General features: G+C 37.8%; 1 protein-coding gene across 3 annotated transcripts; it reads right to left on the minus strand.

Annotated features, from left to right (window-relative positions):
* LOC127649235 (cullin-1-like) lies at window positions 1-22,520 on the minus strand. Of its 3 annotated transcripts, XM_052134243.1 has the most exons (23): window positions 22,327-22,520; window positions 20,496-20,535; window positions 18,938-19,240; window positions 18,542-18,719; window positions 15,037-15,204; window positions 14,898-14,948; window positions 14,723-14,813; window positions 14,435-14,598; window positions 14,104-14,266; window positions 10,911-11,041; window positions 10,354-10,461; window positions 10,147-10,253; window positions 9,987-10,035; window positions 9,555-9,686; window positions 8,880-8,997; window positions 8,704-8,780; window positions 4,193-4,324; window positions 3,966-4,058; window positions 3,830-3,877; window positions 3,631-3,716; window positions 3,390-3,495; window positions 2,787-2,900; window positions 1-1,029 (listed from the first exon to the last, which is right to left on the minus strand). In XM_052134243.1, the coding sequence occupies exons 3-23, from the start codon at window positions 19,075-19,077 to the stop codon at window positions 949-951; spliced, it is 2,337 nt and encodes a 778-aa protein (XP_051990203.1). In that variant the 5' UTR covers window positions 19,078-19,240; window positions 20,496-20,535; window positions 22,327-22,520; the 3' UTR covers window positions 1-948. The 3 variants fall into 3 exon arrangements, with proteins under 3 accessions (XP_051990203.1, XP_051990202.1, XP_051990204.1); XM_052134242.1 differs by lacking the exon at window positions 20,496-20,535; XM_052134244.1 differs by lacking the exon at window positions 20,496-20,535 and having other exon boundaries at window positions 2-1,029; window positions 3,631-3,713.
* Between the last annotated feature and the right edge of the window lie 1,787 nt (window positions 22,521-24,307).

Below are 24,307 nucleotides of genomic sequence, written 5' to 3' on the forward strand. Positions count from 1 at the left end.
ATCATCTTTTGCCTTCACCAATTCATTTTATATGCTCCTGCAACAAGACAATTGATCTTTTAAGTATACATATTCCATGTAGTCTCTCACTTAACAGGCGTCCATAAAAGCATGCATGAAGAATTAATGCTATTTAAAATACATTTTGGCAGAGCATAGCTTGTTACATGTCAACTACCTATGAATGTCTAAAATATGCATAATGGCTTATATTCAAAACATTCCCTTATGGCTCCATGGGTCTGTTTGTCAGTGACTCAACAGCATCAGAAATACAGAAACTTTTAATTATTTTATTTAACACGCATTTAAAAAAGTGAACCACACTATACAAATGGTTTTTCTGGTAGGTTACAATGCAGATTACACTTCTACAGACCTGCCCAACTCGTTTCTTCTAGGGTAGTACAGCTAAAATTGCACCCTTTTCCTATTTTATTCTTTTTATATCTTAATACACTTTCCAGGCATCATAGCCCCTTTCTTCCCCAAGATTAAAAATGATCTTTGTTCATATTTCTTTCTTCTTCATGTAAATGCTGAGAGGCAATAGCATGCTTAATGTGAAGGGTTTATTTCTGATTGGGTTTCTAAAACCTGTAAGGTTTTATTTTGTAAGATTAAAGCTCAAGGTTTGTTTGTTTGTATGTATGTATGTATGTATGTATGTATGTACATTGCAAATGCAGTCTGTCCCTCCAGGGTGGGTTGCTCCAATACAACAGTAAAGTCAAGCTCTCTCTCTCTCTCTGCTCTCTCACACATACTCACTGATGCACACACAAACACTCCCCTTTTGTATGTCCTTTTCCTTTTTAGAATTCCTTCTGTGCTCAAATTCCCATCAACACAGGCCGAACATCAAGAGGAATGATATTTATTACCCAAGAGACAACTTAAAAAAGTGAGAGTGAAAGACATTAAAGAAGTGGAGGAGCAATGAAATGTTTAGGCCAAGTAGCTGTATGTGTCCTTCTCTCCGTCCACCCGCTCCAGATATTCCTTCTCTATGAGGATGTCAATGCACTTCTGTAAGAGAAAAGATAAATTGTAGTCAGCAACAGGTCTGCTTTGGGTTTCTGTGATGGTCAAATCTAACAAAAATATGAACTGTAACGATTCCGGCTCTGTACAAAATAATGTATCCTAAAATAATTTTATAATATATATATATATATATATATATATACACTCACCTAAAGGATTATTAGGAACTCCTGTTCAATTTCTCATTAATGCAATTATCTAATCAACCAATCACATGGCAGTTGCTTCAATGCATTTAGGGGTGTGGTCCTGGTCAAGACAATCTCCTGAACTCCAAACTGAATGTCAGAATGGGAAAGAAAGGTGATTTAAGCAATTTTGAGCGTGGCATGGTTGTTGGTGCCAGACGGGCCGGTCTGAGTATTTCACAATCTGCTCAGTTACTGGGATTTTCACGCACAACCATTTCTAGGGTTTACAAAGAATGGTGTGAAAAGGGAAAAACATCCAGTATGCGGCAGTCCTGTGGGCTGAAAATGCCTTGTTGATGCTAGAGGTCAGAGGAGAATGGGCCGACTGATTCAAGCTGATAGAAGAGCAACTTTGCCTGAAATAACCACTCGTTACAACCGAGGTATGCAGCAAAGCATTTGTGAAGCCACAACACGCACAACCTTGAGGCGGATGGGCTACAACAGCAGAAGACCCCACCGGGTACCACTCATCTCCACTACAAATAGGAAAAAGAGGCTACAATTTGCAAGAGCTCACCAAAATTGGACAGTTGAAGACTGGAAAAATGTTGCCTGGTCTGATGAGTCTCGATTTCTGTTGAGACATTCAGATGGTAGAGTCAGAATTTGGCGTAAACAGAATGAGAACATGGATCCATCATGCCTTGTTACCACTGTGCAGGCTGGTGGTGGTGGTGTAATTGTGTGGGGGATGTTTTCTTGGCACACTTTAGGCCCCTTAGTGCCAATTGGGCATCGTTTAAATACCACGGCCTACCTGAGCATTGTTTCTGACCATGTCCATCCCTTTATGGCCACCATATACCCATCCTCTGATGGCTACTTCCAGCAGGATAATGCACCATGTCACAAAGCTCGAATCATTTCAAATTGGTTTCTTGAACATGACAATGAGTTCACTGTCCTAAAATGGCCCCCACAGTCACCAGATCTCAACCCAATAGAGCATCTTTGGGATGTGATGGAACGGGAGCTTTGTGACCTGGATGTGCATCCCACAAATCTCCATCAACTGCAAGATGCTATCCTATCAATATGGGCCAACATTTCTAAAGAATGCTTTCAGCACCTTGTTGAATCAATGCCACGTAGAATTAAGGCAGTTCTGAAGGTCGAAAGGGGGTCAAACACAGTATTAGTATGGTGTTCCTAATAATCCTTTAGGTGAGTGTGTATATATATATATATATATATATATATATATATATATATATATATATATATATATATATATATATATATATATAAATAATATATATTTTGTTGTACATCTCACATCTCTTATTTAATTTACACCGCAAGCTCTACAAAAATAATGTCTAATGTCTTCAGTAAATTCAGTGGTGCAGGAAACACTGTCAGAATATTTTAGCACAACGTTGTGTCCACATCGCGTAAGAATGTACACATTCAAGAACAGTTAACGAAAAATAATTTTGGTTACAGTATTTAAAAAAAACAAAATAAATTAAATTCCCATCCTTAATCAACACTGTAAATGAGTCCTGTAAACTAGACTAGGTTTGTATAACAGGAATAAATGACCTTGATGACGGGGACTCTGGGTTTGAATCTGGATGAGAGCTGGTTCAGAACTTCTGCCAGGAGCTGCTGGTGCTTCAGAACCTTCCTCATCTTCATGATTCTCACTATAGCCGCCTGTACAAGTAATGCATACATACAGACATTCAGAATGGAATACTCATGAACGTCTTACTGCAAATTTGCAATTGAAGTAGATCTGGAGTCCTTTAAATATAAAAAGGTCAGCGCACATTAGCAGCGCAAATGAACCGAACATGGAGCAGAGATGTTCTGTTAAAACATAATCAGAGCACGAGATGGAATTTGTGTGTATCGACCACAGAACCATTCTGAGACCACTGAAACACCATATCATGAGCCTCATGAGTACATAAATACAGTTTAGAGTGGAGCACGTACGAGACATACGATAAAATATACTGTCTATCGTCTGTAGACAGTCTATAAATGTAAATGAAAAAATTATTTGCAACTTTAATTTCTGCTTGCTAGCTCACTAATCATTGCAGACAGTTATGCTTTATTAACTGTGAGAGGCAGACATGATTATTTGTGCAGCCCTAAGGAATATACTAATATTTTTTTCAGTATGGAAGTGGGTACCTGTATCAGGAGTTTCCTGTCCTCCTCGATATTTTTGTGCGTCGTTTCCTGTTCCTGTTTCTGCTCTGTCTTCATTGGCACATTAATGTTCACTCGCAGCTTTTTACTGGACAAAGAAATACAGTCAGACATCAATATTCACAATCGCTCTTCTGTAATTCAAAGCACAATATGTGACATATCAACAAGTTATAGATTCATAATTGTTGTTTGTAAAAGAAAAAGCAATTAGGATACCAACTTTTTATAACCCAGAAAGAGTTTTATGAGGGTGTCAGGTTTGAATTCCACTTCATCCACGTTTGCGTTCTCGTCCTCTAGAACCTGCTCAAAAACGCACACAGAATTGTGACTTGAAAACTACAAACTTACAATTTAATTGAATATTTGCATGTGTTAAAGATGTCTAACAATAATCCCTGGGGGGAAAAGTAACTTACCAACAACTTGGATTTCAATAATATTTGCAAAACCTGCACCAGTATGTCCTGAAAAATAAATAAAATAATATATATATATAAAATTGTTTTCTTCTTGTACTTATACACTGTATTGAATGCAGTTCTGTTCACATACTATTTTGATGTGTGTGCTGTCTGTCAGCTGCTGGACTGTATAAACATCTTCCGTGTTATACTGCAGTAAAATGGCCATCTGGAACGTGGATGCCTGCAGAAATGAATATTCATGTATTTGTAAGTATTTAAATGCAAGTCAACCACCAAGACCAAATTCTACTTTTTTTTGACAATAACAAATATACTTATCACACTTATACCCAAGTCACACTTATCACGTCATACCTGTAGGGTGTAACGGTTTTTGAAGCAGTTGGTGACCAGTTCTCCTTTGGACAGGTGGTAAAGCCAGGTGAGCTTGCGGCCACTGTGTCTGCTGGCATAGAATGCTGTGAACCTTTGGTAGCTCCTCTCCAACTGTGACAGGAGAATTTAGAGAAAACAAAATATTTTTACAAAGTGCTTAATGCATCATGAAACCTCCTTGTTCAGCACCAGTCCTTCACACAATGGGTTATGAAAATATTAGGGATGGGACGATAAGGTTCTCATGATTCGGTTTGATATGAGGTTCACTATTTGATTTATCTCCATTCAATATAATAACTTTTAAATGACAAAGTATGACTTTGAAAACATTTATCAATAAAGTTCTTACACAATATAAATGCTAAAAAATTATTTAAATAATAAGAGTTTCTCAAATGCACCTTTCACTACAAGAAAAGATCAAAAACAAATAAACCTTCAAAAATTGTTCATAGGTTCAGAACAAGCAACAGAACTGAACAGCAAAGTATATGAAAGTGAATATTTTATTTTTTAATAATAAATAAGCATTTGTGCTGTCTGATTAAAAATAATATTTATATAATAATTTTTTATCTGACTGTAAAAACAGAAAGGATTTTAAAGTCACATTATTTATTTGGGGGCCTGGGTATCTCAGAGTATTGACGCTGACTACCACCCCTGGAGTTACGAGTTTGAATCCAGGGCAAGCTGAGTGACTCCAGACAGGTCTCTTAAGCAACCAAATTGGCCCGGCTGCTAGGGAGGGTAGAGTCACATGGGGTAACCTCCTCGTGGTCAGGATTAGGGGTTCTCACTCTCAATGGGGATCGCGGAGAGTAGCATTAACCTCCACGTGCTTGGAGTCTCCACGGTGTTATGCACAGCGAGCCACGTCATAAGATGTGCGGATAGACTGTCTCAGAAGCAGACACAACTGACACTTGTCCTCCGCCACCCGGATTGAGGTGAGTTACCGCGCCACCATGAGGACCTACTAAGTAGTGGGAATTGGTCATTCCAAATTGGGAGAAAAAAAAATTTATACAAAAAAAAAAAAAAGACACATTATTCAATAAAAGTGGAGTGTGTGGATTTCATCTTTGATGGACACACATTGCACGGAACAAATGGTCAGTTTTCATTTCAAGCACCTTTCAACAAAACAAGGCAATTTTCCAGGTATTCCAGCACTTACATTTCTAAAAGCTAAATACAAGCACTATAAGCTCTTCAAGGACCTTGTAAACAGTGTAGAACCCCCCCCTCCCAGAAGGGGGTAAAATCAAGCAATAAGAGATTATGATGTTTGAAGGGTAATTTTATTTATGATCACTTGGACAGAATTTATTTTGCTAATTTGGAAGTTATGTCATTTTTTGGTTCACGATAGATCGAAATTCGAACAACAACTAATTTCTAGGCTTACAAAACAATCTTGATAGAGATTGCTAAACATCAACATGTGAATGGAGACAAAAGCAAGAGTTTTGATATGAACAAAACTCAGAACTAAAGTCTGATCTTGTGAAGAGTAAGCGATAGTTTGCAAATCAATGATTTTAATAATATGTTCAAACTTTTGAGAATGAAGTGAGAACAACAGTTAGACTAGCATATTGCCAAAACAAGGACTGTTATTTATTATAATACGGAGACATTTATTCTAACAAGGAATGTTTTGCCTTCAATACAAGTTATACTCTACTGACAGTGTTTGTGACATAATGTTGATTAAGGCACATAAGTACGGAAGCTCAAAGAGGCCATGCGTTATTATTATTTTTCTGTCTCGTTTTCTCGTGATCTCGACATAACTAAGGTTGTTATCTCGTGATCATGACTTAATTTTCTCGTGATCTCGGCATAACAAAAAGTTGTTTTCTCGTGATCATGACTTAATTTTCGAGATCTCGACGTCTCTCTGTCATTGACAACTTCCAGATTAGTGTCAGACACTTTAGAAGAAGACTATCACGTCTACAACTTTTTCGTAGAAAATACAGTGAACGTTTGGAACGTTTGGTCAATTTCATTGCCAGCCAACTTGAGGGACCGGGACGTCTGCATGACTGCGGTCAAGCCAGCCGCGATTTAGATCCGAGTGCGCGCATATTACAGTATTAACGGTACTTTGCGGAAAGCACATAAAGACGTGCTTCTTGACTCCTGTTGAGTGCAGAAGAAAGCGAGTCTTTCTATATTGATGAAAAGCGTTTATTAAGTGTTTGTGACGTGCTGTCTGGTGTTTATTAATATGTTTGATTTAGCCTATGTGAAAGGTGACTGGTTAGAATACTCTTGGATAGGGCAGGTGAATATTTTATAACCAAAGTGTAATGAATTAACATAACTTTACATTTACATATAATAAATTGTACTTTTCTGCCAAAGATCTCTCATTGTCCTTCATACCTTGTAATAAACTTTTAATTGTAAATCCTGTAGCTCAATTAAAAACTGTATAGAAAATTAAAGGCAAAAACAACTTTTTGTTATGTCGAGATCACGAGAAAACGAGACAGAAAAATAATAATAACGCATGGCCTCTTTGAGCTTCCGTATATAAGGAAAGAAAATGGGTCCAATAAACAAAACATTAACTAAAAACTTGTTGAAAAATACAGTCGCAATACTTATAATATTAATACGTTAACATGACTCTAGCGTGATAAAAATGCTTATAATCTTGTCTGCGTGAAGTTATCCAGTATTTCACAGAATGCCGTAAACTCTGTAGGCCTAAATCCCAGTAACTTTCGTACGATATAAAAAGGATCTGTACATTTTTGGTTTTCATCATTGTTTACTGTTTTTGACCATGCCGTCGTGTTTCCCTGCCCATGATCAGATGTACAGAGAAGACACGATGGAATGCGTGCGTGCATTAAAACAGCTGTTGAATAGCCTATCAAATATGAATGGATTGTAAGGTGTTCATTTTCAAGAGTATTTATTGTAGTTTTCTGTATCGCTGAATTGCAGTACATGTAAAGAGGGAAATAAATTGATGAAACGAATAAAGAAAAAAATATCTGAGCATGTCTGTCATTACATGAGATTGGCAGTCAGCCTGCTCGCATTTTCATAGCACGTAAGTAGCTCTGCTCTGACCAATCACATCTCAGCCTTTACACATACAGTACACCTCACAGTTTGTGGTATTACTTTTTTTAACAGGAAGAGCCAAATGGCTTTACTTTTTAAGCAACTTCTAAAAAATTTTAAAAAGTAATGCATTTCCCTTAGTGTTAAACAAAATGAGTGCTATCATTGATTCAGTGATGTGCAATGTGTACATAACTATTAACGTCTCAAAAAAAGTTGTTTACAGGTTTCATGACCCTTTAACCTCTTCAACTGTAGGGCATTTTTGGGTTGCCGCCTGCAAGTTTCCACACTCAAATTTAAAAGCTTACCATTTACACATACTGTGGACTAAAATCTAAATATTGGTCTAAATGTTTCAGAATCCACCCAAAATAAAAATAAAAACCTCCATTTATTCAGAAGTAATATTGTATATGTTTACAATCTTATGATAAATATAATTTAAAAAAATACTTTAAAGCATGGTTTCAGTTCACTCCGTCAAAAAATGTATTTTTCCTTGGTCACCTTCCGTCACAAAATGCTGATCTTCAAGTAGGTGGTGCTCTAACATATTTTAGCCCTCACAGATGTGCTCGTCCATAGGCATTCAGTCTAATTTCAATGGCTAATGAAAGGTTTTTAGCTATTTGGGGCATCTCCTGACCTCCTCACACAAACACGCTCTTGACGTGCACGTCCTGTTGTTTAGCGGCAATTACATCATCTTCTAGTGCTTCATGACAGTAATGGCTTAACGGTGAGTGTTGACACCTTGTGGACCCACTAATTAATCCAAATAATTGCCGGCGTGTTTGTACGCACGCATTCACTGCTCAAGCACTCCGCTGATGACAAAAATTGCTTCACATGTCCAGACTGACCGAAGTATACTTTGGGCTTAAGGTATCTTGGCCAAAACCTAAGGTAGCATTGCAAGTATTCTTCACAGATAAAGCAATCCCAGCATGTTTGGTAATGATCACAGTGTGTTGAGAGAAATGTTTATTATACTGTAAAATATGAAATTTAAAATGTACTATTTCTCCCAGTATTTGTGAGCGTAATGTATTTCTGTGCTTATTAGAATATTAAGATATTAACTTAGCAACATGCTAATGTCCGACTCAACTGGAATCAACTCTTGACATTAGTCAGGCCTCCCAGGGGCCACAAAACGTGGAGAGCCATTTGCATTGGATGCTTCAGTAAGCATCAATATAGTTGATGTCTATGTTTCCAATCCATCACTTAAAGTGTTTAACTTTCAGTTTGGATTCTGTCTTAGAAGGTTGCTGCCTTTGAGCCAGCACATTACGGTTTGGAACAGAGCTATGTTTATATATGTAAAAACATTTAACATGAAAACAGTTTAGTACTGACAATGATGGCAGATCAAGTGGGGATTGTGTTACCTCTGATGGCAAAGCAAAAGTGCAGGACTGCTGAAAGGGCCATGAACCCGAGCTCAGCACCTGGATGCTGAAGTCCACTACAAAAACACATTTGCAAAATTATTTACATTTGTAATAATAATAAAAATAATAATAAAAAAGTACTTAATAGCACAGCAGACAAAATTAAAACTTACAGTCCAAAGGTTCTGAGTTTGTAAGGTGTTTCTTGAATTGTTCATTGAGGTCTTTGCTCACTCCAATGTCCTGGAACATGCGCTGGAGTTTTGATGTGTATTCGAAGCCACATGCTTGCTGAAAATGACAAATCAATAATCATCTGTTATTCAGACAAAACCTACAACACCAAGAACATTTCAGCAACATGAAAAGCTTTTCTCAAGAAGAACAATGTACCAAAATGTCATATTTGTGCTTTAATGACAGCACATAAAAAGACTAAACTTCTTGCAGAGGCTTTTACCATGCAGACTGTTATTCACTGTTAAGCACAGCAAGCCATCTCCAAAAAGTTGGAACTCTCAATTAATTTGAGTTTCATCTCCTCTTAAAACCCATAGCCACTAAATATATATTAGTCAACCCCACGGTCGTTAAGTTGACCACCCAGGCAGATCCTATTTAGAAGCTATTTCTAGAGTTAAAAATGTCCATGAATTAAACTTAGATAACATTTTTTTACTGAAACTCCTAAAAGAGTGTGAAAATTATGAGTGACATGCCTATTATTATTTAAGTGTTAGGAGCTGCTTTTAGTCTTAAGACTTTTGTGAATACAGGCCCTGAACTTTATGGATCATTCAAACAGAAGTTTCTATTATTATGTAATGATTCGGGAAGAATTGGTGCACCTTTAGTTTGGAGATCATGCTGGCCTCTGCGTCATCACTGGCACTGTTCTGATGGACCAGACGTTTGGCCAGCATCTTTGCATAGAACTTCTGGAACACATCCTTGTCCTCAATGTACTTGAACACCACCATCTACAAATGAGAAAGAAACACAAAGAGAGGAGAGAATATTAGACAAATATGTTTTTCATAGAGACTGCACTCAAAAAGAGCAATTTCCAGCCAATTATTAATTTTACACCCGAGCGTAACTCACATTTTCTATATTCACTATAGAAATATCCATGAATTTACAAGATTGTAAATTTCCAGGCCTGAAAATCTCATTTTAAAATTCCCTGAACCTATCCAGGTTTACGATGACCTGGGGAACCATGGTAAAATCTGCATGTGATTTTGAAATCTCAATTAATCTAAATAAATAAAACATACCACTTGATTGAGAGTGTCTTCAAGTTCTGCCTCCTCTGGATTTTTGGAACTGAAAAATAAACAGAGATTTATTTAGATCAACTAGATCTAAATCATGAAAAACAAGCATAATCGGCCACAAAACGTTTCTAATTTCTTACAAAATGTAAAAAATGCACACCTTTTCTTAAGCAGAGAGTCGCAGTATCTGGCAAGTAGTTCAGGAGATTTGCTGGAGGATTGAACCATCTTGGTAACAGCATTGTTATTAATAAAGCGTCCACAAGCCTGAACAGAATGAAAATACCTGTTTAAATACCTCAAATCTATTCATGCGAGACCATGAACTACTCAGCTAACCTAAACATTGCTGAAAAGTTTATATTACCTTGTCAAGAGCAGCCACAAAACCAGCATCATTGTTGAATGCTGACATCACCAATGCATTGTACTTCTTGTGGACGTCCAAAATAGTCTGTACGTACATTTTGGGGTCCTATAGGAAAATAAAAGTATTCAAAGCAGTTCATAACTGACAATGTGTATTATAAACAATCAAATCTAAAGCATGGTGATAACAAGCTTTATACTAGTAGGCCTGAAATACCCTCTGATTGAGAGAGCTTCCTCAAAACTGGACACTCCAATCTGATTGGATGGCTTTACACAATTTCCATGGGTCAAGGTGCACAGGTTTATAATCAGTCTGCCATGAATCAAAGTTCCCAGGCTGATACAAAGAGCTCTTCAGAGGAAGTAGACCTCACTGTGCTTAACAAAGTTTGCAAGTTTCAAGGTATAAAACATTTTAGAGATTTCAAGTTTTTTGCTTGAGATTAACGAGTAAAGAAGATATCTTCCTGTCTAGGTGGGCGTTCTCGGTCAGAAAAAGCTTATGGTCAAAAGTCTGGCTCCAGAAACTATTCCATCTTCATACAGACTCACATTCAGAGCAGACTCCCCACATTTCTCGATGGCTGCCAGGCCTTGATTATAAATATGAGTTTCCAGAAGTTTCTTGAGCTCTCCCAATCCATCTGTGATCCGTGACACAAGGTTGTACATGCGGCCAAGATCTATGGACAAAGCAAGACAAAAATAGAGTCAAGGTTTACAACCCATTCTACATGGAAAGGTAATGCTAGCTTTAAAAGTAACAAGTTGCATTATTACATTGATAAGAATTAAGTTACATCACTCAAAGCATAACAGTAAACTCCATTTGACTGTGCGGTCATACACAGACTATTTCTCTTCATGAGTTTAGAACCATAAAGATGTCTTTATTTTCCTTTAGGTTCGAGTTATACAAATGCAGGTATCTCACGACCTCATCGCACACGTAGCCTTGGCGTGCACATTCACTATTGTACATCTATTGTTGTTTAGCAGTGATTACATCATTTTCTAGCACTTCTCTGTGACAACAACAGCTCAAATGTGAGTGTTGCCACCTTGCATGGGCTCTCATTATTATCTCACACTCATGCCATTCCAGATGTGAAAGACTTATTCTTCTGCTGAACACAAACGAAGATGGTTAGAAGAATATCTCAGCTCTGTAGGTTCATACAATGCAAGTGAATGCTGATCAGCACTTTAAAGCTCCAAAAAGGACATTAAGTCAGTATAAAAGTAATCCATAAGACACAAAGGGTTTAATTAATATCTTCTGAAGCAATCCAGTTGGTTTTGGGTGAAAACACACCAAAATATAAATGTTCACTATAAAACATGACATCAGCAGTCGCCTTGGCGATCATGATTTCAAGCTTGATTAAACATCCTTTAGCATCATCTAGCCTACCTTAAGCACTAGGAAGTGTAATAGGAACTAGGAAGCTTGAAAGCGCAATTGTGCCTAGAGACTGCAATGACAAGATGTAAAGTGAAAAAGCAGTTCTCTCTAAACGAACTGTATTGCTTCAGAAGACATTTATTATATCACGATTACTTTTATGCTGCCTTTATTTAATTTTTTGGAGCTTTTGGAGTTCTGAACACCATTGACTTTCATTGAATGGACATACAGAGCTGAGATATTTTTTCTTAAAATCTTTGTGTTCATCAGAAAAATCTGGGATGGCATGGGGGTAAGTGAGAGAATGTACATTTTTGGGTTAAGTATTCCTTAAAGTACCCGTGGTAGGAAAATCAGCCTGAACACTCTGCTGATAACTAAATTCGCGTCACGTGTCCTGTACGCAAATGCCTAGCGATAGAGGCTAACCGAAGAATCCTTCAGGATTTACTTTTAATTTGAAGTTTCTTTTGCGTTTCTCACCAACAGTTGGCTGAGGCTCTCTCATCCAGATCGAAAGTACCATATTTAATTGTGAACAAGTGCTCTTCCTTGCAAAAAAACTTTTTTTTTACAGTGGACAACTGTTTGACCTTCTGACATAGCTTGCATGTAGTGGTTACATCCCTGTCCTTTTCTTTAAAGGGCTCATGAAATGAGGAATCAAATTTTCTTTGATCTTTTGACATACAAGAGGTCATTGTGCTATAAAAACCATAATGTAAGTTTCAGAACTGAAAACTTACTCAATAGAAAAAGAGCATCTATTTAAACCAAGTGGCAAAAACAGATCGTTTGGAATTCGTGGAACTTGTGGCATCACAAGGACCAAATACAGCTGCATATGCAACACCTATTTTTGCGTCATTGCACCCTTGGCCCTGCCTACTAGTGCTCAGTCAGTCACACAGGTGAAGAGAGAGATGGGGATGGAAGATTCATCCAAAGTGGATCTTACACAGGACATCTTCACGTGCCTGTCTGGATTGAAATGTTTTTCTACATAAACATGCACAGACAGACATCTTTGACTGCTTGATACATACCTCAAGCTGCTTTTAAAAGACACAGTGTCAAGATACAACTCTAAAGAGAAGCTCTCTGTTATGCAATGACAGTTCTTTAGCCCATCAGTGCTATTTTTAGTTGATGGTGTATGAAAACATGATGGAACGATACTGGAAACTTGATGTGGATGTGTCTTCAGCATGTTTTAGAGTGGATTCTATGTTTGGCTCATATTAAACCATTCATATTACAATTCAAGATTTCCAAAGGAACTGTTAATTAAGGATGGGGAAGTTAAAAACACTTGGACATGATCGCAAAATCCATTGAGTAAACAGTTTCATTCATGAATATTTCATTAAGTCATGACTGTGTAAAAGTTTATGGTATTGACACCGTTTACACCGGCGTGTTTGTTGACACGACGGAGCGGCTTGAGGCTGTCTACACCGGGTGCGTCAACACTAACTTTCTTAACCATTTATTTGTGTTATTGGCAGAAGTAGTAGTGCCACCGTGTTCAGTGCAAAATGGAGTGGGACATCTTCTTACTACCGGCGCAACGTGACACTTAATTGGTAGACACATCATTGATTATAATGGGTTCTATTGCTTTTGACATGACTCTCACCCCCGGTGTAGACAGACAACTGCTAACATGTGTTAGCAGTTGTGCTTGAGATGAACAGTTGAATATATATGGATGCAATGTGTTGGACGTGTGTTATATGCAAACCCTGACATTTAGTTTTATAATGTTTTGGTGCTTGTTAATTTTCTTCCAATTGGGTTTAAAAAATGGCTCTATTCGAGGGGCTACATGATGTTAGCCAATCATAAAAGTGGTCATTTAAGTTAAAGTTTGAAGGAGGCGCTTAGGCCAAAACCAAGAGCTTCAGACAGAGGGCCAGACACAGGGTGCAAAATTATAATATATTACTAAATTATGATTGTTTTACTGCAAAGAAACATCACTAAAATTATAATTGGAATGCAGTGAAGATAATAATAATAATTTAAAAAAAGAGCATTTCATGACCCCTTTAAATAATTACAAATAATGCAATTACTATATGAAACACAAGACTTTGGCCTGCCACGCCTGACCGGAGAAAGCTCAAATACATTACAGAAGCCTACATGACTACTTTACGGGAAAAAAGAAAGGGAAATGTTTTTGAGGACAGAGAAGTAACATGCATTACTTTTAACACGCTACCCCCCAAAAAATAACCTATAGCAGTAACGTGTTACTTTGTAAAGCGATGCACCCAACATGATCAAAGACTAATGTACAGATGAATAAACATTCTTCAATGTTGTTCCCACCTTCATTTTTGTCAGCATCCAGAAGGTTCTGAAACTCCATGTGGAAGATCTCCAGATGTTTCTCGATGAGCACCTGCTCACACTTCCTGGCCAGCTCGTCCTGTGTGCTCTCGTGGAGGTACACCTGCACCCTCCTCTGCTCTTCCAGCAAGCGGGCCTCTGCCTGCAAAACACAAACAACTCAATATCCCACCAACTAGAAAACAAATTAACAATTACAACAGAAATGTGCAACAAGCCTCTTGAGATAATTGTAGGGTTTTAACGTTCGCTGCTTTGAGTCTTCACTGCATTTGTTCCTCTTTTAAAGCACAAGCTATTTTGGCCTCACCTTCTTCATGTACTCAGTAACAGGATTCTGTTGTAAGAACTCAGTGCTTTCCCTTGTGTAAAACCGTTCTGTGTCAGCCAGAAACTGAGTTTCAAAGTACTCCTTGTAGACCGAGAGAGTTGGACCTTTAGCAAAGGCATCATCCTCATTGAGACCCAACTCAACTGTAGAATATAGAGATAAACATCTCTGAGCTACCACACTGAGCAGCAAAATTCATTTATCAAAGGCTCAACAAACAAACAAAAAACCAACACAGAAGCAAATTAAGTAAAAAAAATGTTGCACCATAAGACTGGACCACACCACTAATGAGCCTGGTGTTGATGGTTTCTCCATTCCTTTCCTTTTCAATCAGCTTCAATACTGCATTTGTGACCTGAACACAAAGATACAAAAGAAAATCGTCATTGGCAAGAATTACAGTCACATGCCCACATTTGACTCCTGTTTCAAATCTTACCTGCTTATTCAGTGGCCGAAACAAACATTCCCTCCACGTCACCAGAGCAAGCTAAAAAAAAGACAAAAAAATCATCACAAGCTGTACAATATGAAATGAGATATTCCTGCAATGCAAATCAAGTTAAAGCAACACTTACAGAGTAGATTTCATAGATCCCCTTCCGGCCCTCATCGCACTCCCGGCGCACCCAGTGGCGGTTGAGGTAAGCGCAGATCCCATTGAGCACTTTACTGGAGAATCTGTAGTCCTCCCACTGCTGCGTGTAGAACTTCAGCACGCTTTCGTCCATGAGATCTTCTCCATCCTGAAGAGGACATTCGATATGAGAATTTAAATCAGTCTCAAAAGATTTGACTTCTTTCAAACTACATAGTAAATGAAGTATGACTCTTTTAATGATAGGCTACCGTTGTCCTTCTATAGCTTGGTAATATTCAAGCCCATACGTTGAGTATAATCTTAGGGCCCCTAAATACTTTCGGAGATGTTCTTCTGCGTTCAGAGATAAAAAGAAGTTTGAAACACCTGAGCAACGACATACTGTTTGCGAACATTCATACTCCAGCCAAACCGCTGGAGAATGCGTTTAGAGGAACATTTAAATACGAGGACGCACAAGACTACATGTAAAACCTTAACTAATGTGACATTAAAATTAGGGCTGCCAATTGATAACAAATTATAATCAAAATTAATTATATGGTATGCAGATTAATTCATTTAACTATTCGCAAATAATTGCATATATACACTCACCTAAAGGATTATTAGGAACACCATACTAATACTGTGTTTGACCCCCTTTCGCCTTCAGAACTGCCTTAATTCTACGTGGCATTGATTCAACAAGGTGCTGAAAGCATTCTTTAGAAATGTTGGCCCATATTGATAGGATAGCATCTTGCAGTTGATGGAGATTTGTGGGATGCACATCCAGGGCACGAAGCTCCCGTTCCACCACATCCCAAAGATGCTCTATTGGGTTGAGATCTGGTGACTGTGGGGGCCATTTTAGTACAGTGAACTCATTGTCATGTTCAAGAAACCAATTTGAAATGATTCGAGCTTTGTGACATGGTGCATTATCCTGCTGGAAGTAGCCATCAGAGGATGGGTACATGGTGGCCATAAAGGGATGGACATGGTCAGAAACAATGCTCAGGTAGGCCGTGGCATTTAAACTATGCCCAATTGGCACTAAGGGGTCTAAAGTGTGCCAAGAAAACATCCCCCACACCATTACACCACCACCACCAGCCTGCACAGTGGTAACAAGGCATGATGGATCCATGTTCTCATTCTGTTTACGCCAAATTCTGACTCGAGACTCATCAGACCAGGCAACATTTTTCCAGTGTTCAACTGTCCAATTTTGGTGAGCTCTTGCAAATTGTAGCCTCTTTTTCCTATTTGTAGTGGAGATGAGTGGTACCCGGTGGGGTCTTCTGCTGTTGTAGCCCATCCACCTCAAGGTTGTGCGTGTTGTGCCTTCACAAATGCTTTGCTGCATACCTCGGTTGTAACGAGTGGTTATTTCAGGCAAAGTTGCTCTTCTATCAGCTTGAATCAGTCGGCCCATTCTCCTCTGACCTCTAGCATCAACAAGGCATTTTCGCACACAGGACTGCCGCATACTGGATGTTTTTCCCTTTTCACACCATTCTTTGTAAACCCTAGAAATGGTTGTGCGTGAAAATCCCAGAAACTGAGCAGATTGTGAAATACTCAGACCGGCCCGTCTGGCACCAACAACCATGCCACGCTCAAAATTGCTTAAATCACCTTTCTTTCCCATTCTGACATTCAGTTTGGAGTTCAGGAGATTGTCTTGACCAGGACCACACCCCTAAATGCATTGCAGCAACTGCCATGTGATTGGTTGATTAGATAATTGCATTAATGAGAAACTGAACAGGTGTTCCTAATAATCCTTTAGGTGAGTGTATATATTTGTGGAAAAAACACTCAAATAAAAATTGAATATATAATGATGAAAACAAATTACAAATAGTTATATTGAAATTATTACAAATAAAAAATATACATCTTATGAAAAAATTATAATTGCAATAATTAAAATGCATTAGACAATTGTGGCAGATGAGTAAAGCACTGATAAGAGACAAAGTAGCTTTAGAATCCAATATATAGTTTTTTCCATACTGAACATAAGACAATCATTGTCCTACAGTTCACAAGGATCCATTTTGCAATTTAATTCATCATTCATTTGGAGATTTATTATAAGGGCTTGTCTAAGGATGAGTCAATGTACACCTGCATCAGACGGATGTTTTTGGAGCGTCTCACTTTGGTTGAGTTGCGTCATAAACACACCATTTTAGCTCGCTGTATCAAGTTAGACGTAGTTTGAAATGTAGAAAAACACATCTTGAGATCCCTGCGTTCGAATTTGCGCTCCATCAAGCTGTGTTTGAACGCAAGAACGGTTCCAGCTGTCAGTGAGTGTGGTTTGTTCTCTAAACAGCTGTGTATTGCCCATACAGCTTGAGTTTCACTTACTGCCCCCTGGAGAAAACAGGTGGTACTTCAACCTTGAATTGATCAAATATAAGGAATATTCCTTATTATGGTTTGGAGATATGATTAATTGCATAAATTCTTTTAAATACACAATTTATTATATAATTAATCACACTGAATTCTTTAAATCGACAGCCCTAATTGAAATTTGTTATGAATGATTCATGTCTTATTCTATGAGTACAATTCAAATGAGATCAGCATAAGAAGCTGTATTAACTACTCGATTATTAAAAGTAATATATATGCAGTAGATATTTTTCTTATTTGTCTTTACATTCTGTAATTTTTTTATTTATTATGAAACTGTTACCACTGCAAAGATGAGCATATAAAAGAGTATTAATGGGCAGAAAACCCATTAATGATGATACTATAGGCAGATTTATGATTGACTTTAACAGCAAATGCAAATTAGTAATGAAGCAGCATATAAAACAATAGAGTAAATAGGCACTTAAGATTATACATTTAAAAAAAAATTGTATGGCATGTTCTTGGAAAATGTCTCTATGTGAACAATCGCACAGATCTTGGTAAATTTGCACCAGCTCGCTAATAACTCTATACACCACATAGAGTTGTGTTCATGTTGACTGATCTTAACTGACTAAACAGGAATCAGCTGTCGGCCTCAAAATAGGTGGAGCTCCTGGCCACACATACCAATAAAATGGACCAATGGCGGTAAGAAGGTGTTTAGCAGCCAGTAAGAAGTTTTCCTAAATGTTCGCCCTGGTGAGCTGTTACAAACCAGCAAAACAAACCAAATAAATCCTTTGTTTTTGGACAGATCACACCTACTCACTCTTTGATTTCATATATCGGGGCCTTTATGGTGCTTAAACACGATTTCTTGAGTCTCCTAGTAGATTTACAGATGTTTTGACAAGATGAATAATAGTAGAGACTTGTTTCCATTATGAACGGTATAATGACTGATCTCTTAGACTCACACAAAAATTTGAATTAATAATGTTTGTTGAAATATCAGTTAAAATAAATATAAATAAATAAAAAGCTGTATTATAATTCTTCACCAGATAACATTTGAACCGATTTCAATATATATATTTTATTTTTTTCTGTAAACATACCTTTAGTAAGTTTGTAAGGTAATTCTTTAGAAATTCCTTCAGTCTTTTATAAAGTTCCAGCCCCACAAACTGAGCCCCTCCAGGTGAGGCGGTCTTCTTGGAAGGTTTGGACGGGGGGGCACCTGCACCACGGGCCTGATTCGACTGATGAACACTAGTGCAATAATTATACACATGACTGAAAAATAGTTAAGGCCGAAACAGACTGCTGTTTTGTAACCGAAATGTAAACCAGCAAATACAGCAATTCATCTTAAGTGTATAAACAGGTTTCCTGAAGACGTTCCTCATCTGCTATTGTTTGGGCATACAAGACAGTCCTGCCCAAAAAATATTTATCTTTCATTTCAAAACTGTGCACTCTGTATTCAATCATTATATTACACTGAAGGATACGTGTAGAGCTCCATGTAGCGTGACTTGGCCATGCTCTGACGGGTATACACCTGCTGTATTCCTGCTCGCAGATCATCCCAGATCTGGTCCAGCCCGATCTGCTTCAGACCATGAGGGGTCTGGGTCCGGTTTGACGACATCCTCTCTTCCTTTAGGCCCTGCTGCAGTGAGTCTGTCACACCTACTGACGTTTGATTGGCTCTCGTCCCTGTCACTCAAGAGCTACTCCTCCATAGAGTCTTGCAGCGAGAGAGGATGACGAGGAACAGACCCTCAGGGTATAGTGACAGACAGGAAATAAACCTGTGAGGAACACAAGAGAGACACTAGAGTTACTTAATTAAAGGGATAGTTCACCCAAAATGAAAATTCTCTCATTATTTACTCACACTCATGTCTTTCCAGATGTGTATGACTTTCTTTCTGCAGCAGAACACAACCAAACATTATTAGAAGAATATTTCAGCTCTGTAGGTCCATATAATGCAAGTGAATGGTGACCAAGCTCCAAAAATTGCATAAAGGCACCATTCAAGTAATCCATATTATTTCAGTGTTTAAATCCATGTCTTCAGAAGCAATATGATAGGTGTGGATGTGAAACAGGTCCATTTGTAAGTAATTTTTGACTACATATGTCCACTTTCACATTCTGAAAGTGGAGATTTATAGTAAAAAAAATTGAAATATCGATCCGTTTCTCACTCAAAGTGATTGCATAATTTCAAAAGACATATATTAAACCTCTGGAGTCGTGTGGATTACTTTTATGCCGCCTTCATGTGCTTTTTGCAGCTTCAAAGGCTTTCACTTGCATTGTATGGACCTACAGTGCTGATATATTCTTCTAAAAATCTTAATTTATGTTCAGCAGATGAAAGAAAGTCATACACATCTGAGACGGCGTGAGGGCGAGTAAATGATGAGAATTTAAATTTTTGGGTGAACTATCCCTTTAAGGTATGACTTAATTATACACCTCTATAACTAAATATATGTAGCACTGTCCATCTCAACAGTGGCCAAAGCGTCAGTCCCTTACAGTGATGATGACTACATAAGAAAATGCCACAGTCTTTTCCTTCAGATTTATCTGCTGATGTATCCCAGGCAAGAAACAGAAGAAGCTTTCCCATGGACAAACATTCCTTATATAGAATAAACTGTTCATTATATCCCGGGGTTCCCTTCTTGTATCCATGGCAACAACTAATGGAACAGAAAATATTCAGCTAGAAGCCCCAAGTCACCCGGTGCTGTAACCAAGCAAACTAACACTGCTCTGCTATCAGATCGTGACTTCAGAACAGTGATTTACTCAGGCAGAAAAATATAATTGAGGGACAGCAGAACATCTGGGATCAAAACTGTATTAATTAGCTTGGAATCATTAGTGATTACAAAACAAGCCCAGAGCAGCAGAATTTGATCAGCCAGCCTCATCACTATATAATACAGCCACTCTTATTTAAATGAGATAAGAGATAAATAAGATTAAAAAAGCTCAGAAGCACAAAAACACTAAAAGTGATTCTTAAAAAGGAAATAATTTACTCACCCTCATGTTGTTCAAAACCTGTATTCTTTTCTTTCTTCCACTGAAATCAAAAAGCAATGTTGGGGAGAGTGACAGCCTCAGTCACCATTCACTTTTTAAACCCCAAAGTATATTTCTGTCAGATGCGAACGCTCAGATCTCGTCATCAGCAGAGTGCTCGAGCACTGAATGCACACAGCCCAATTTTTCTAAAACAGAGAGTCTTTGAACGTGCATGTGCCTGAAATTATTTGTACTAATTAGTGGATCCACAAGGTGGCAGCACTCACATTTGAGCCGTTGCTGTCAGATGTAATGTAATGGCCGGTAAACATCAGGAGACAAAGTTAAAAACAATAACAATGGATGTGCAAGTCAAACGTACCTGATTTGATCGTCTAAGTATTGAAAATCGTTATCGGAAAAAAAAATGTCCCTGATAAATATCTATATCATTTTATCGCTCAGCCCTAGTCTAAACTCCTGAAGGAAAATAGTCTCATTGCAGTTGTAGCACACATGCGCCAACTGCCTGTGTATGCGAGCAAAGTCAAATGGAGTATATTTTAACAGGCTCGCATTCGACTTTACGCAGAAGCCGTGAGTTCGCGTCAAACTTGAAGTATACGTTGGGCTTAATATTCTTTCTTTTGTTCCACGGAAGAAGTCATACCAGTTTGGAACAACATGAGGGTGAGTAAATGTTTGCAGTAAACCCATTGCTCTCACAGATATTCAGGAGATAATCGAGCTCTTCAAAGGTGCATCAATTATGACTGGAATAATGGACCACATACCAGAAAACCAATCTCTTCTGATCTCTCATTGGTTCTCTTGACTTCTCTAGATTTGTGATGTTCGCCCTGATTGCTGATTTCCACCATCTCTCCTGATGCCTCATTTGATGTTCTCTGCTGATCTATTAAGTTTTCTCATCTCAGATCTCTCACAATCTCTCTATTGATTCCCCATGGCTGGTCTCACCGAACTTCTCATGATGCTTTCTCCAGATCACTGATGATCTCTCTTGATTGTTAACCATTTCTCCAGATTTCTTACATCTAATCTCCAGATGCTCCAGTTCATCAAATGTCCCCACAATATCTCCTGCTTCCTCATGGCTGATCTCACCGAACTTCTCATTCTCATTATGCTTTCTCCAGATCACTGAAGATCTCTCTTGATTGCTAACCATTTCTCCAGATTTCTTACATCTAATCTCCAGATGCTCCAGATCAACAAATGACCTCTCATGTTCTCTGAAGTTCTCTCCAGATATCAGATGCTACCTCCCAACCTTATCAGATTTCTCATCCCTGATGTGCTCTTCTGACCCATATTTCGCATCTCTGGTCTCTCCAGACCTACGATCCTTCACTATGACATCAGTCTCATGACCCTTATGAGACCCCGCCTACGTCAAGTGCGAGCGACACGACAAAACAAGCTTCGTTTTATTTTAAATGAGCGATCTAGTCGTGTCGCGTTGCTCGCAGTGTAGACATCATCTAATATGACATCAGCAGAACATGTAAGGGTGATTATTCTGTTTTGAATTATCACCGTGCTCGCGTTTTGGGTTGATGGTTTAAACACGTCTGCCTCAGTTCAAATAACTCACACACAGATTAAAAAGTGTGTTTTAAGTCTGTGTTTTCATGTAAACAGTGTGACTGATAAGGCCTCGGCACACAACACACCTCGGGCACCCTAAAAAAACACTTACAGCCCCGTTAATACAGTCATAACAACATAAGAAAACAATATGGATCATTATAGATGAAAATTCATAATTGTGCGTGTTTGTGTTTAGGATTAAAGCTAAAGCTAATGGCTAATCTCGCGCTCTTACCATCATCCAGAAATACATTCAAGCATAAACATGAGTCTCTGCCGCCGTTCCGTCTCCCAATGATCAATAATCCCTTAAGATATCAAACTCTCACGTGGCGAACTTTGTTTTTTACTAATACACATAAAAAACAGCGATGCCGAAACAACGAACACAGAAAAACTCCGTCAGCGCGTGCTCACGAAAACACAGTCCCCCCGGAAACACAGGCAAACTCCGTCACAGTGCCCGAGACTTTGGAAACAGCGGCTGCAGGCAAAGGTTCCGAGTCGAATACCTCATTGAGGGTTTTCACTGCGCAGGCGCACAGATTGATTTGATTTTAATTTGTCAGGTCACGTCCTGTCCGTTCTTCGCGTTGAATATATTTTAAATGCAAAAATAATTTAAGGAATATTCCGGATTCAATACAAGTTTAGCACAATCTACAGCATTTGATGGCATAATGTTGATTACCTCAAAAGATAATCTCAACTCAACCCTCCTTTTCTGTATAAAAAGCAAAAATATGGGTTAGTGTGAGGCACTTACAATGTAAGTGAATGGGGCCAATGTTTTGAGGGATTAAAGGCAGAAATGTGATGCTTATAATTTTATAAAGACTCTTGAATGCTTTTAAGAGAACAAAAAGAACAAAATGCCAAATAATATATAATTTTTTATAATGGTTTAAGAACCAAAAGTGTATATCGCTGTATATGGTCTCAACCCGAGGTATGTAAGAGTGTCGTTTTTGTATTTGCACTTCCATAAATTATATTTTGTATAATTTTTTCATATCTATTTAAGTTTACCATCACAGGATAGCTATATCTTTGTGTATTCCAAGAGAAATAAGTACTATATTCATACAAAAAATACTATACTATACTATTGACTTTCTTTGCAACAATGAATTATCAACAATGGTGAATTATCAGTATTTTAAACGCATACATGATATCCATGTTATTATGTACTCAAGATGGCACTGATGTTTCAGTGATTTAATTGTTTTACATTTGACATTGGCATTTGATGAAGAAACCACAAGTACACTTATAGCAAGTACAGCACATGAAAAGTATGATCTGACTATATTGTCATTTAGGTGTATTACTGAAAAAAAAATAAGTCATGCATCTATTTAGACTCAACAAATGCCTGAGAAAATACACATATGATACACATAAGCTACACACAAGTTACACATACATTACACATGTGTTGATTATGTGTTATGTGTATCTCAATATGTGTTTGACAGCCATGTGTGTGAAAATAATGCATCCAGTTCCAGTATTGTCCTGATTTGTTGCATTATCTCTTTAATTTATCAATTTAACATCCGGATGGATGGATGGATGGAACTTATGTGGCCAGTGTATAACTTTGTTCATTTAAAAATGGTTAAAAATGTTGAATGGCTGACTGCTGTGGTTTAATGTTTGTTAAAGGAGCCATATCAAAAGACTAATTGTCCTTGATAATTTCTTAAAAAAGTACCAAAATGTAAGCCACCATGTTTTTTGAACATGCACCATGGTATTATTTTAAGTTGGAGTCCTTGGAGTACATGATACATGAATATGGTAATAATTTATTAGCTTCTACTATATTTCCTTCTGATACACCGTACTGCCACAGTACCATTTCATAAGGGTCCAAATAAGAGTTGGATGTACTATAGAACAACGCATTCAGAATTCAAAACTTCCTTCCCACTTTAGAAATCGTCATGGTTATGACATCTCAACCATGAGAAAATTAACATATGACCATCCACCCTGAACAGTGTGGACTACACAACTTAGGCAATCATAACAAAGGTCATTTACATTTAATTAACTGTACCTAAATTGTATCAAAGGCAATTAACGATCACTAACATAGTCATTACAAAAATAATCAATCATAATTAGAGGACTATATAATGCAATCAGAACTGTATCATCTAATTGAATTAATCTCTGTTCAGTAACAAAAAAAATCCAATAGTTTA

This window comes from Xyrauchen texanus, chromosome 9 (assembly GCF_025860055.1).
Source record: "Xyrauchen texanus isolate HMW12.3.18 chromosome 9, RBS_HiC_50CHRs, whole genome shotgun sequence".
NCBI classification, from domain to species: Eukaryota; Metazoa; Chordata; class Actinopteri; order Cypriniformes; family Catostomidae; genus Xyrauchen; species Xyrauchen texanus.

Excerpts from the sequence above, each read along its gene's own strand:
- LOC127649235 (XM_052134242.1), bottom strand. The coding sequence starts at position 19,077 with ATGTCGTCAAACCGGACCCAGACCCCTCATGGTCTGAAGCAGATCGGG. Across the intron at positions 10,462-10,910 it reads GTGGGGAGTCTGCTCTGAAT|GACCCCAAAATGTACGTACA; the intron begins GTGAGTCTGTAT and ends ATTTTCCTATAG. Across the intron at positions 8,998-9,554 it reads GCATGATCTCCAAACTAAAG|CAAGCATGTGGCTTCGAATA; the intron begins GTGCACCAATTC and ends TGTCATTTTCAG.